This window comes from Schistocerca americana, chromosome X (assembly GCF_021461395.2).
Source record: "Schistocerca americana isolate TAMUIC-IGC-003095 chromosome X, iqSchAmer2.1, whole genome shotgun sequence".
In the NCBI taxonomy this organism is placed as follows: Eukaryota; Metazoa; Arthropoda; class Insecta; order Orthoptera; family Acrididae; genus Schistocerca; species Schistocerca americana.
In genome coordinates, this window is record NC_060130.1 from 870,378,386 (window position 1) to 870,391,672 (window position 13,287).

General features: G+C 44.8%; 1 protein-coding gene and 1 non-coding gene across 2 annotated transcripts in view; both read right to left on the reverse strand.

The window, feature by feature from the left end:
* Positions 1-13,287, reverse strand: part of LOC124556362 (vitellogenin-like) — a 331,070-nt gene that overhangs the window by 107,175 nt on the left and 210,608 nt on the right. Inside the window, exons 14-16 of the mRNA XM_047130328.1 lie at positions 11,758-12,339; positions 6,463-6,620; positions 590-730 (exon numbers count right to left, since the gene is read on the reverse strand). Coding sequence (XP_046986284.1) covers positions 590-730; positions 6,463-6,620; positions 11,758-12,339 — 881 coding nt within the window. The remainder of the gene's footprint in view (positions 1-589; positions 731-6,462; positions 6,621-11,757; positions 12,340-13,287) is intronic.
* Positions 10,685-10,759, reverse strand: Trnas-uga. The gene has a single exon. It is a non-coding gene; the product is annotated as a tRNA-Ser (tRNA).

Genomic DNA, 13,287 nt, shown 5'->3' on the forward strand with positions numbered 1-13,287 from the left:
TCCACAGTTATCTAATACTCCGCAACAGTCATTTTCGTCGTCAGTCTCTTCACTGTAAGATTCTGGCATACCATAAGCTGTGTCTTCACTAGCGTTTTTAACATGAAAAGTAGGTAAATAATACCATCGACTGGATTTCTCCAAAAATAACTGGGTGAGTTAGTTAACTAGTTCAAATATCGAAGGAAGATAAAGTCATGAAAGCTTCAATACGACTGCCACACTTTGTGAAATATCGTATTCCATAGATTCAGCGAGTGAAAAACTTATTGGTTCACAACGACAGAGACTTAGCCTAAAGATTTAATTCCGCACGTGCTTGATAATTTTTGTCAACTTAATCCTCCAGAAAAATATATCTACACACAGCTTTATCGTGTTGCGATCGTAATTTCTACTCCAATAACCCAGCAAGTAATATTTAACGAAGCAATCAAGTGTTTCTCTGGACACATAATGTTGTAAGTATAGTAGTCTCCTCAGTAACATTCACTGTTGAATATCCAGAGGACCGTATCATGTGGTAACGAGACTTTTGAGTCACATAATTTCAGCAAACAATGCGGTGCCGTGTATGAACGGAACTTACCTTAACAAGGACGATGTACCTAGTCTCGTTGGCCTGGTAGACGAAGTCGGCGCTGATGTTGCACGCCAGGTTACTTCGCAGCAGGCTGTCAACGTCCAGGAACGGAAGCGGCTCAACTTCCCAGCTGCCCGTAGCCGCAATCTGTCACACACCACACGCCGGCCGTCAATTTTTGCGGCATTGCCGCTAGATATAAATACTAAGGAATACTTATTAAGTTACGGTAAATATCTTAAGTTAATAGACTTACATGTATCGGCACTGTGATACTTTATCGCTACGTGCAGTTCCAGCCAGTTCCAGGTAATCAATCAATAGTCATAAAAAATGTGCATTTTTTATTTATGTATGTTTTATGTTTCCCCTGCGGAGGAACCTAATCTAAAAAAAAAATTTAAAAAAAAATTTATGTGCTCGCCACAAGTACTGCGCTATTCATGTAGCTGCTTCCAGTGTGTAGTCCACCCCTGATCTATTGAGGGACGTTCTACAACCTTCTACACCATAGCGTAAGTTGAGGAATCTACGACCATTTTCGTCACAGAGTCGACGTAGCCTCTGGTTTAGATTCTCCACTCGACTCCAAACCAGAGGGCCCCGGTCCACCCTGGGTACGATGCTACAAATCGTCAGTCTGGCTTCCACTCCTCGAGAGATGAAGGTCGCTTTCGCCAATTTAGCCAGCCGTAGAAAGCTCCCAAGGATTTCCTCGGAACCCCGACGACTGGCATCGCTGGTGCCGACATGTGCAACAATCTGCAGCTCACGCTCGATAGCCGCCGGAAGAGCCTCTTCCACATCCCGAACAAGGCCCCCCGGCAAGCACACCGAGTGAACGTTGGACTGCTTCCTCGCCCTAGCCGCTATGTTCCTGAGGGGCTCCATGGCCCGCCTAACATTGGAGCTCCCAATAACTACTATCCCCACGAGCCTGTCCGGACCTTGCTGAAGGAGGTGCCACTATCCTGGCAGAAGATTAATTTGATCCGGTTCAGCCTCCCTCCCCCCCCCCCCCCCCTGCAAAAGATAGCACACTGAATCTATTAGCAAAGTGCATGGGATTTGGCAGGAGCCTGCGTCCTCCATACAGCCTTCGCCTTGAGGCTCGAGACGTCGACACAGTCCTCCACCCACACTGACGTGAGAGTGGGCCGGCCGGCTCAGTCACACCTGAGGTCGGCTCAGTGACAGAGAGCTGTGACATCCCCCCCCCCCCCCCCCTGCACATCTAGTACAGCAGAGGCTGCCCCAGGCACCACATCCCCACCGCACCTCAAGGTGGCACTCTGGAGCTTGTTGACTGTGGCCAACAAAGCTTCCAGCTGCGTTTGGACTGTGGCCAACTCCTCCTGCATCCGTACACAACAGACACAGTCCCTATCCATCTAGCTAATATGAGATTTACTGTAAGAAACTTAAGTTCAAATGGTGCAAATTGCTCTGAGCACTATGGGACTTAACATTTGAAGTCATCAATCCCCTAGACTTAGAACTACTTAAACCTAACTAACCTAAGAACATCACACACATCCATGCCCGAGGCAGGATTCGAACCTGCTACCGTAGCAGCAGCGCGGTTCCGGACTGAAGCGCTTAGAACCACTCGGCCACAGAGGCCGGCGAAACTTAGGGAAACCTACTGCCACACAAGGTTAACAGCTACACTCTAGTTGGCAGAAAGGACACCCAACAATGGTAAAGAATAAAAATGTATGGTAGAAGCTAGATCTGGTGCTTATTTGCCTGCTAGGGGCTATCTAGTGAATACTAAAGAAAAAAAAACAGTGACTACAGTAAACTGGCGGCCGTTGTGGCCGAGCGGTTCTAGGCGCTTCAGTTCGCTACGGTCGCAGGTGCGAATCCTGCCTCGGGCATGGATGTGTGTGATGTCCTTAGGTTAGTTAGGTTTACGTAGTTCTAAGTCTAAGGGACTGATGACCTCAGATGTGATGTCCCACAGTGCTTGAGCCATTTGAACCATTTACAGTATACCGCTAGGTGCTGTCTAGTGAATATTATAAAAGAATTAAACAGTAACCTACGGTAAGCTACACCTACTGATTATCCCTCGTATTTATAACGTAAACAAACGTTTACGTACACGCGAAAATGACCTAATAAAACTATAGAAATTGCAGCCTTCAATGTATCGAGTCTAAATGACACTAATAAACGTATACGTAATACTGAGTATTTTACACTGACAGATGCAGGTACAAAACAAAACTTTTAGCTAACAGTTCGACCTGTGAGGAAACTATAACCATCATTTATATTGACTTTTCACTTTTCTCCTTCGGTTTTCTTCTTTTTTGGAATATGCTTAATCGTTGGGTACTAATATCCACTGAACTGCAAGTCAATGGAAGACCATCCTCTTCGCAGATGATGATTTGGTGCTTACGGACGCTCCTCTTCGTAGATGAATCCGCGTTTAGGTCACAAAGTGAACATAAATGAATTTTGCTTTGGCAAAAAGCCAGAACCCGTTATTGTCCACCGCAGCACCTGTAAAAGTGCGTGTGTGTGTGTGTGTGTGTGTGTGTGTGTGTGTGTGTGTGTGTGTGTGTGTGCGTGGGCGCGCGCGAGCACGGTTTTGGTTGACAAAACGTGAAACTGACACCGCTGATCTGTATAGATGATACCTTTGCTGTTTTCTCCAGTATGTGTTGCTGGCGGCAGTTCTCTTTCCCAAATACTTGCCGTATTAAGCGGAGCTGTACAATAAAAACAGCTTTCATTTGCTTTTGAACCCACAGATAGAACTGCAGGAAACGTTACACACGGCTGTATCTGCTATAGAGCCGCTTGAGAAAATCAAATCTATACTACTACACGTATAAAAATAAGTCGTTGCTTAACTTTGTTACCTAAAATCTCGAAAAGTAATTGACCGATTTGCTTCAAACTTTTACATGCTGCTCTACGAAACATTCGGAGATATATATATATGTAGTCTATTTTCATTATACAGGGTGTTCAATTTATCTGAAGACATTGAAATATCTCGAAAACCACACATCGTATCCAAACAATTTATAGTTAAAATTTGTTCGTTTCGGAACGAGACATCCAATGATACTAAACTCGATCCCCCACCCCTTGTGTGTCTGTGTGTGAAGGGGAGGGGGTGGAGGGGCAACATTGCAATCTTAAATGACAAACTCCATTTCTATTAAAGATGCAGATTATACAGAAAGTGTTGTCTGACACATTTTTCTCGTTTCGCGACAGATGGCGTTGTAAACCAAAATATCAAAACGGGTAGAAAATCGTATGTTTCAAAATCCTTTCCAATGACGCTTCAATTAACCCCCTAATGGGAAACTCCATTCTCAACTTTGTATTCCTCCGATAAACGAAAAGGGGTCTGCTCGACGCGCCACTATCAATGAAAATGTTCTCTGGTTGACTGGCCCAACAGTTTGCTGATAAAAATTTCAACATTGACGGCAAATGGTGTGAAACCTGGAGTACGAATGCTCCACCTGAAGTGCGACCCCAGGGCTTTCAACTCCCATTGCTTAAGTGGAAGATCATAAGTCGCATCCGCACAGGACACGGAGTGCTTGCACACAGCGTGCGCAAATGGGGTAAGGAGTCCAGCACAAGCTGTGACTGTGACGTATCGAACCAGAGCTTCCGACACATTGTCGAGGAGTGTGAGCTGGGAGTCTACCTGGGTGATTCAATCGACTTTTTTTGTCCACACCATCAAGCATAGATTGAACATTAACATACAAGAACTGTTTATCAGGTTAATGTATCATTTGTATTTATGCCCAATTTTATTTTATTTCATGTGTAGTGCTATACGCTAAGTAAAAAATAAATTTCCTTTTCGAAAATTTATCAGTTTGAAATGATTTCACTGTAGCGCACCATGGCATTGAAAGCTGATTACCAGTTCGTCCTGTGAAGACAGTGCCATCACCCAACAATAAACGAACCGTTCCAAATCGGCAACGGCAAGAAACAATGAAATGTGTTCAAGAAAACTGTCATCAAATTAGTGTTTAGTAGCTGTTCTGGCATCTTTTAATACAACCACGGAACCCGCATAATGCCATCAACTGAAAAAATAGCTTACTTTTATGATACCTGATCAGAAGATCGGAATCGGCAATAATAATCAAATATTTTAGCAGCAATTCTTGATGATTTCGAAAAATGATTCTTTTCAAATGCTTATGAGCTTTAGTGAACCATGTGACTGGTACCCTGATTCTCCATGGATCAGACCAGCCATTAAAATTGCTACGCCACGAAGATGACGTGCTACAGCCGCGAAATTTAACCCACAGGAAGAAGATGCTGTGATATGCAAATGATTAGCTTTTCAGAGCATTCACACACGGTTGGCGCCGGTGGCGACACCTACAACGTCTTGGCATGAGGAAAGTTTCCAACCGATTTCTCATACACAAATAGCAGTTGACCGGCATTGCCTGGTGAAACGTTGTTGTGATGCCTCGTGTAAGGATGAGAAATGCGTACCATCACGTTTCCGACTTTGATAAAGGTCGGATTGTAGCCTGTCGCTATTGCGGGTTATCGTATTGCGACATTGCTGCTCGCGTTGGTCGAGATGCAATGACTGTTAGCAGAATATGGAATCGGTGGGTTCCGGAGTGTAATACGGAACGGCGTGCTGGATCCCGACGGCCTCGTATCACTAGCAGTCGAGATGACAGGCATCTTATCCGCATGACTGTAACGGATCGTACAGCCACGTCCCGATCCCTGAGTCAACAGATGGGGACGTTTGCAAAACAACAACCATCTGCACGAACAGTTCGACGACATTTGCAGCAGCATGTACTATCAGCTCGGAGACCATGGCTGCGGTTACCCCTGACGCTGCATCAAAGACAGGAGCGCCTGCTATGGTGTACTCAACGACGAACCTGGGACCACGAATGGCAAAACGTCATTTTTTTCGGATGAATCCAGGTTGTGTTGACAGAATCATGATGGACGAATCCGTGTTTGGCGACACTGCGGTGAACACACATTGGAAGTGTGTATTCGTAATCGCCATACTGACGTATCACCCGGCGTGATGGTATGGGGTGCCATTGGTTTCACTTCTCGGTCACCACTTGTTCGCATTGACGGCACTTTGAACAGTGGACGTTACATTTGAGATGTGTTACGACCCGTGGCTCTACCCTTCATTCGATCCCTGCGAAACTCTGCATTTCAGCAAGATAATGCACGACCGCATGTTGCAGGTCCTGTACGGGCCTTTCTGGATACAGAAAATGTTCGACTGCTGCCCTGGCCAGCACATTCTCCAGATCTCTCACCAACTGAAAACGTCTGGTCAATGGTGACCGAGGAACTGGCTCGTCACAATGCGCCAGTCACTACTCTTGATGAACTGTGGTATCGTGTTGAAACTGTATTGGCAGCTGTAGCTGTACACTCCGTCCAAGCTCTGTTTGACTCAATGCCCAGGCGTATCAAGGCCGTTATTACGGCCAGAGGTGGTTGTTCTGGGTACTGATTTCTCAGGATCTATGCACCCAAATTGCGTGAAAATGTAATCACATGTCAGTTCTAGTATAATATATGTCCAATGAATACCCGTTTATCATCTGCATTTCTTCTTGGTGTAGCAATTTTAACGGCCAGTAGTGTATTTTCAACTTCTGTGACTATAGTTATGTGTATAGTTGAAGAAAGCTAAGAAATAGCAAGAAATAAAATAGTGTGTGCAATGTAATAAAATAAATATTAAAGTGAAGTGAAGGTAAATTTTAAATTTATTATATAGATTATTTCTGGTTTGTCATTAACAGAAAGTGACTGATGTTATCGAGTAATACTGCCACCTCGTAAGACAGTAGGGAAAGTTATAAGGTGCTGACCTGCCAGGAGTCCTCCTCGCTGTTGAGGAAGACGCCGGCGCGGATGAGGCGTGCATCCAGCGCGCGCGCCAGCGTGGCCACGCCGTGGTACTCGCTGGCCGCCGGCTCGCCCTGCGCCAGCACGCTCGCGTTCACGGACACCGTCAGAGCGCGCCCGTCTGCCCGACAACACACGCTTGCACTCTCGTACATTCAGACCGTACATTCCAACCTTTAAGTTTATAAATTATACATCCTACGAAAAAAGGGCTGGTTGATTATTAAATCGATCGTTTGTTTGTATTAGGCGCCATATGCAACGTCGACAAACAAAGCTCTAAGACTACCGTTGAGAGACATAATTAGCCGGCCGAAGTGGCCGTGCGGTTAAAGGCGCTGCAGTCTGGAACCGCGAGACCGCTACGGTCGCAGGTTCGAATCCTGCCTTGGGCATGGATGTTTGTGATGTCCTTAGGTTAGTTAGGTTTAACTAGTTCTAAGTTCTAGGGGACTAATGACCTCAGCAGTTGAGTCCCATAGTGCTCAGAGCCATTTGAACCATTTTTAGAGACATAATCAAAAAAATGGTTCAATGGCTCTAAGCACTATGGGACTTAACAGCTGAGGTCATCAGTCCCCTAAACTTAGAACTACTTAAACCTAACTAACCTATGGACATCACACACATCCATGCCTGAAGCAGGATTCGAACCTGCGACCGTAGCAGCCGCGTGGTTCCGGACTGACGTGCCTAGAACCGCACGGCTACCGCGGCCGGCTAGAGACATAAACAGTTGGATAACAAGTTTGTTTCATTTAAAAATCAAGATGGAGACTTTCCATAGGCATGTGTTGCGCGGATTCTCTACTTTCTTCCACATCGCCTATCCAATGTTAATTTAATTATTCTCTCCAGCCCCACCCCCGGATTAATAAGAGCACCCTTTACTATCCTAAAGAGATTGTTTATTTTACGGAACACCGTCATTTCAAAGAAGATACCTAGTCAAATGGTTCAAATGGCTCTGAGCACTATGCGACTTAACTTCTGAGGTCATCAGTCGCCTAGAACTTAGAACTAATTAAACCTAACTAACCTAAGAACATCACATACATCCATGCCCGAGGCAGGATTCGAACCTGCGACCGCAGTGGTCACGCGGTTCCAGACTGAAGCGCCTTTAACCGCACGGCCACACCGGCCGGCGATACCTAGTCTTCCAAAGTAGATAGTGTCGGAAGTTCCATGCGGCTTTTCGCGGATGATGCTGTAGTATACAGAGAAGTTGCTGCATTAGAAAATTGTAGCGAAATACAGGAAGATCTGCAGCGGATAGGCACTTGGTGCAGGGAGTGGCAACTGACCCTTAACATAGACAAATGTAATGTATTGCGAATACATAGAAAGAAGGATCCTTTATTGTATGATTATATGATAGCGGAACAAACACTGGTAGCAGTTACTTCTGTAAAATATCTGGGAGTATGCGTACGGAACGATTTGAAGTGGAATGATCATATAAAACTAATTGTTGGTAAGGCGGGCACCAGGTTGAGATTCATTGGGAGAGTGCTTAGAAAATGTAGTCCATCAACAAAGGAGGTGGCTTACAAAACACTCGTTCGACCTATACTTGAGTATTGCTCATCAGTGTGGGATCCGTACCAGGTCGGGTTGACGGAAGAGATAGAGAAGATCCAAAGAAGAGCGGCGCGTTTCGTCACAGGGTTATTTGGTAACCGTGATAGCGTTACGGAGATGTTTAATAAACTCAAGTGGCAGACTCTGCAAGAGAGGCGCTCTGCATCGCGGTGTAGCTTGCTCGCCAGGTTTCGAGAGGGTGCGTTTCTGGATGAGGTATCGAATATATTGCTTCCCCCTACTTATACTTCCCGAGGAGATCACGAATGTAAAATTAGAGAGATTAGAGCGCGCACGGAGGCTTTCAGACAGTCGTTCTTCCCGCGAACCATACGCGACTGGAACAGGAAAGGGAGGTAATGACAGTGGCACGTAAAGTGCCCTCCGCCACACACCGTTGGGTGGCTTGCGGAGTATCAATGTAGATGTAGATATTTAGCTCACAAGAAGACTTAACTTTCCATAAACATTTAGCTGCCAAGGAGATTATGTTTTCGAAATAAAATATGGCTCAAATGGCTCTGAGCACTATGGGACTTAACGTCTGAGGTCATCAGTCCCCTAGAACTTAGAACTACTTAAACCTAACTAACCTAAGGACATCACACACATCCATGCCCGAGGCAGGATTCGAACCTGGGACCGTAGCGGTCCCGCGGTTCCAGACTGTAGCGCCTAGAACCGCTTGGCCACTCTGGCCGGCAATAAAATATATTTAGACGTATTTTACTTTCTTGCTTCATTCTGTTCTGCAAAGGGATTCTGGGCTGTTAACAGATTTTGCGCGTGTGAATTTCATTGGCTAAGAATATTTTAGCACTTAAGAAGAAGTGTAGTCTGAAAAAGGGAAAGTGTGGAAAAATATGGGTAAGTGTCAAACTACAAATACAAACATATAGAGGTCGTGTTCAGGACAGCCTAGGATTTTTTCTGTTGATTCTCGCTTCTCTCATCTCTAGAAATCATCTTTTAATGTGAAAAATGTAAAGTTGCACCGTTTTTCGGAGTCCTTGTTTGATCGAGGGTCCCTAACTAATAACTGGGTATATCAGTTTAAAGGTTACAGGAAGACAAAGACGTACATGTCCAACAGGACAATGCCTTGTAAGGCAGTGTGGTGTCCAAACCAACCTTCGGGTTATATAAGAACATTCTCGGACTTCCTGCCGCGTCAGTTCAGGACGAAACCTCGAGCTTTCGACGATTACCTCCATCGATGTATTTCGTATGTTTCATGTATTACCTCCATCATCTTCGTCAGGATAAATTGTGTGTCAAAACTGCTGCTATGCTGACCTTATATAGCCCATAGACGGCTTCATGTGCAGTTAAGGTTATATCTGCAGTCACGGTTGAAGTTCTTCTCGCACATTCTTATTTTGAAGCCTCTTTAATTACAAAACCCCAATATATAGGTGAATGGAACAAAACTTTTTTCTCAGAAAATTGAGTACTAGAGACATCTAAAGTTGCTGAGCACAGCCTCACAAACAAACAAAAAGTACTGTTTGACGGCAAGAAGTCCGAGAATGTTTCACTTTCTTTAAAAAAAAACGTTTATGACACCCTGCGTAAAGTAGAATGAATCATTCTCTCTGCAGCGACGAGAACACTGCTTTGAACCTTCATTACATATTAAAATATGGGCCGGATACGGACACAAACTCAGAACCTTGCCTAACACTGACAGTGCTCTTGCTGACTGGGCAACGTAATCACAACTGAAGACCCTCCCTCATATCTTCAGTTCTACCAGTACCTCCCTTCCACTATTCGAACTTCACAGAAGTTTTTTCTGAGAAGTATACTTAAAACATAAAATACACATATACACACAAAGACGCAAATATCATATCCCATTTCCCCACCCCACTACCCTTTCTTCGCTGTTACCGTCTATAGATCATATCTTCCCATGATTACACAGTTAGCCTTGCACAAGAGTTAAGTACATTTCAGAGCAATTCAGTACAGTGAAAAACTACGCAAGAGATATTTTAATGTTTTTCCAGTCAAGACTGGCAAACAAAGCAGGCAGTGGACGTATGTAAGAATACGTGCTACTAACGAATGTATGTAATGATTTAACTTTAAAGTGCTGCAGTAAAACATTAAATATCTAAACTAACCGAAACAAAATGAAACATTTATAGCAAGAAAGTAATTATAATAATCCTATATTTTTTGTAGACAACTTAAGACAAAGACATGAGATTGTATGGTAAGAAAGAAAATAAAATTCAGTTAAAAAGTTAAGAAAAAATATTCTTATCTACACGATAAACAGAAAAAATATGTAGACTGTGTGGGAAAAGAATATAAAAAAAAGGAGCGACATTTATCAGTCCGGACCAAACAAAACTATACGTGACAAATTGCCCACTAACGAGCACAGTTGGTATGATAGTATGCATCAGTTCCGAAAAACAAAGACTATTATCAACAATACAGCGATTCTGAATGTCTCTCTGTATCGGGAGAAATCACCAATAACGTCACTATTTATGGACCTAAATCCTTCCCTATCCTCCCCTAGGGCGAAACGCCTTCAGACCATCACTACGCAACCAACTTTGAAACTTCCTGGCAGATTAAAACTGTGTGCCCGACCGAGACTCGAACTCGGGACCTTTGCCTTTCACGGGCAAGTGCTCTACCAACTGAGCTACCGAAGCACGACTCACGCCCGGTACTCACAGCTTTACTTCTGCCAGTACCTCGTCTCCTACCTTTCAAACTTTACAGAAGCTCTCCTGCGAACCTAGCAGAACCTTTAAAGGCAAAGGTCCCGAGTTCGAGTCTCGGTCGGGCACACAGTTTTAATCTGCCAGGAAGTTTCATATCAGCGCACACTCCGCTGCAGAGTGAAAATCTCACTCTCGTAACCAATTTTGTTTCCATCAGAAATCGTTGTGCACAGCGACAGTATATTGTACGGAAGAAGAGGCACACAGCAGTCAGTCGCGATCCCATTACTTTTTATTATGCTTACGAATCTAGACCTTCGGTGCATTTTCGTTACAATTCAACAGACTCGCAGTAGTTTAAGTCACCATATGTTCTTCCAGGTGTATAGGCGGAAGGAGACTCGGACTGTGCGGCTGGTCCCGGCGTAGGTTCGAGGCCTCCCTCGGGCATGGGTGTGTGTGTTTGTCCTTAGGATAATTTAGGTTAAGTAGTGTGTAGGCTTAGGGACTGATGACCTTAGCAGTTAAGTCCCATAAGATTTCATCCACATTTTGAACTCTGCTTACACACCTGTAAGAACGTATGGTGATACGAACTGCCGCGAGTCTGTTCAGTTATAATGAAATTCCACTGAAGATGGCTACTTATAGCCGAAATCTAGATTTGCAAGCGTAATAAAAAGTAATGGGTTTGCGACTGACTGCTGTGTGACTCTCCTTCCCATTAATACTTAAGTGTAACATAGCAGAATCGTAATAATGGAGTGGCCGCTAAATCACAGACGTGACGAAATAAAAATGAACTATCTACCATCAAAATGTATGTAAAATTATGACGTTTTACTGTCCGGTGACAATAACAGTAGCCAGATTCAATAATTTCAAATCACTGAATAATTACTGTTACTGTTCTCTACACTGTAGACCTGCTTCCTCTCACATTTGTAACAATGCCATCGGGAAGTAATAAGCATGGAGTATACTTACAATCTGTTCCGTTGAAGGCCTTGTCCAGAAGATACAGTAGGCCGCTCCCGTTGATCGTCTCGGAAAAGGGGTCGAGGTCGGTGGCGTTGAATGGCGTGGGCCAGGACACGGGTTGGCGGTGTGTCACTGTCAGGTTGGCGACCACCTTCGGTGCCTCGGTCGGCTCTGGCATCGTAGTCAGCAGTACCGACGGTGGTGACGTAGACACATTTTCCGGGACAGTCGTCAGTTCCGTTAACAGCGTCAACAGAGTCGGTGTCGATTGCGTGGTAGTTGTCGACTGCGTGGTCGGAGTCGATGCGGTTTCCTCTGCGACAGTCGTAGGGGTCGCCGTCGTGGTCGATGTCGTTGTCGTTGTCGTTGTCGTTGTCGAGGCAGGGGTGGGTGTGGTCTCCTCGGTGGGCGGCGCGGTGGTGCCGGCAGCAGCAGCGGCGGTGGTGGCCAGGGCTTCGGTAGCAGCCTCGGTCGAGAGCGGCTCCGTGGCAGACGTCATCTCCGTGGTTGCTGGCGCCTCGGTCGTCTGCGCTCCAGCTAGGGCCACCCTCTGTATGTTGTACACGCCATTCGCCACTTGGGCGTGATCTGCACACCAACAAATCGTCGTTACAGTTATTCAAAAAAAAAATGGTTCAAATGGCTCTGAGCACTATGGGACTTAACAGCTGTGGTCATCAGTCCCCTAGAACTTAGAACTACTTAAACCTAACTAACCTAAGGACATCACACACATCCATGCCCGAGGCAGGATTCGAACCTGCGACCGTAGCAGTCGCGCGGTTCCGGACTGCGCGCCTAGAACCGCGAGACCACCGCGGCCGGCTACAGTTATTCCTCCCAATGTCGTTCAACATATTCGATGTTTCAGGCAAGCCTACAACTGTGTCATTCGTGATTTAAATAACGAAAACTGCTCCATTTACTTAATTTTTGAAGCTTGGCACAACGCGTTTCGACAATTTATTCTCATTTTCAAGTGCATTTGTTTACAAGAATATGTTTGGTGATGCAAGCATCAAAAAACAAGTAAGTTGGTGCAGTTTTCATTCTTTAACTCACGCTGTATTAGATTAGGAAATGAGACACTTAAAGTAGTAAAGGAGTTTTGCTATTTGGGGAGCAAAATAACTGATGATGGTCGAAGTAGACAGGATATAAAATGTAGACTGGCAATGGCAAGGAAAGCGTTTCTGAACAAGAGAAATTTGTTAACATCGAGTATTGATTTAAGTGTCAGGAAGTCGTTTCTGAAAGTATTTGTATCGAGTGTAGCCATGTATGGAAGTGAAACATGGACGATAAATAGTTTAGACAAGAAGAGAATAGAAGCTTTCGAAATGTGGTGCTACAGAAGAATGCTGAAGATTAGATGGATAGATCACATAACTAATGAGGAGGTATTGAATAGAGTTGGGGAGAAGAGAAGTTTGTGGCACAACTTGACTATAAGAAGGGATCGGTTGGTAGGACATGTTCTGAGGCATCAAGGGATCACCAATTTAGTACTGGAGGGCAGCGTGGAGGGTAAGAATC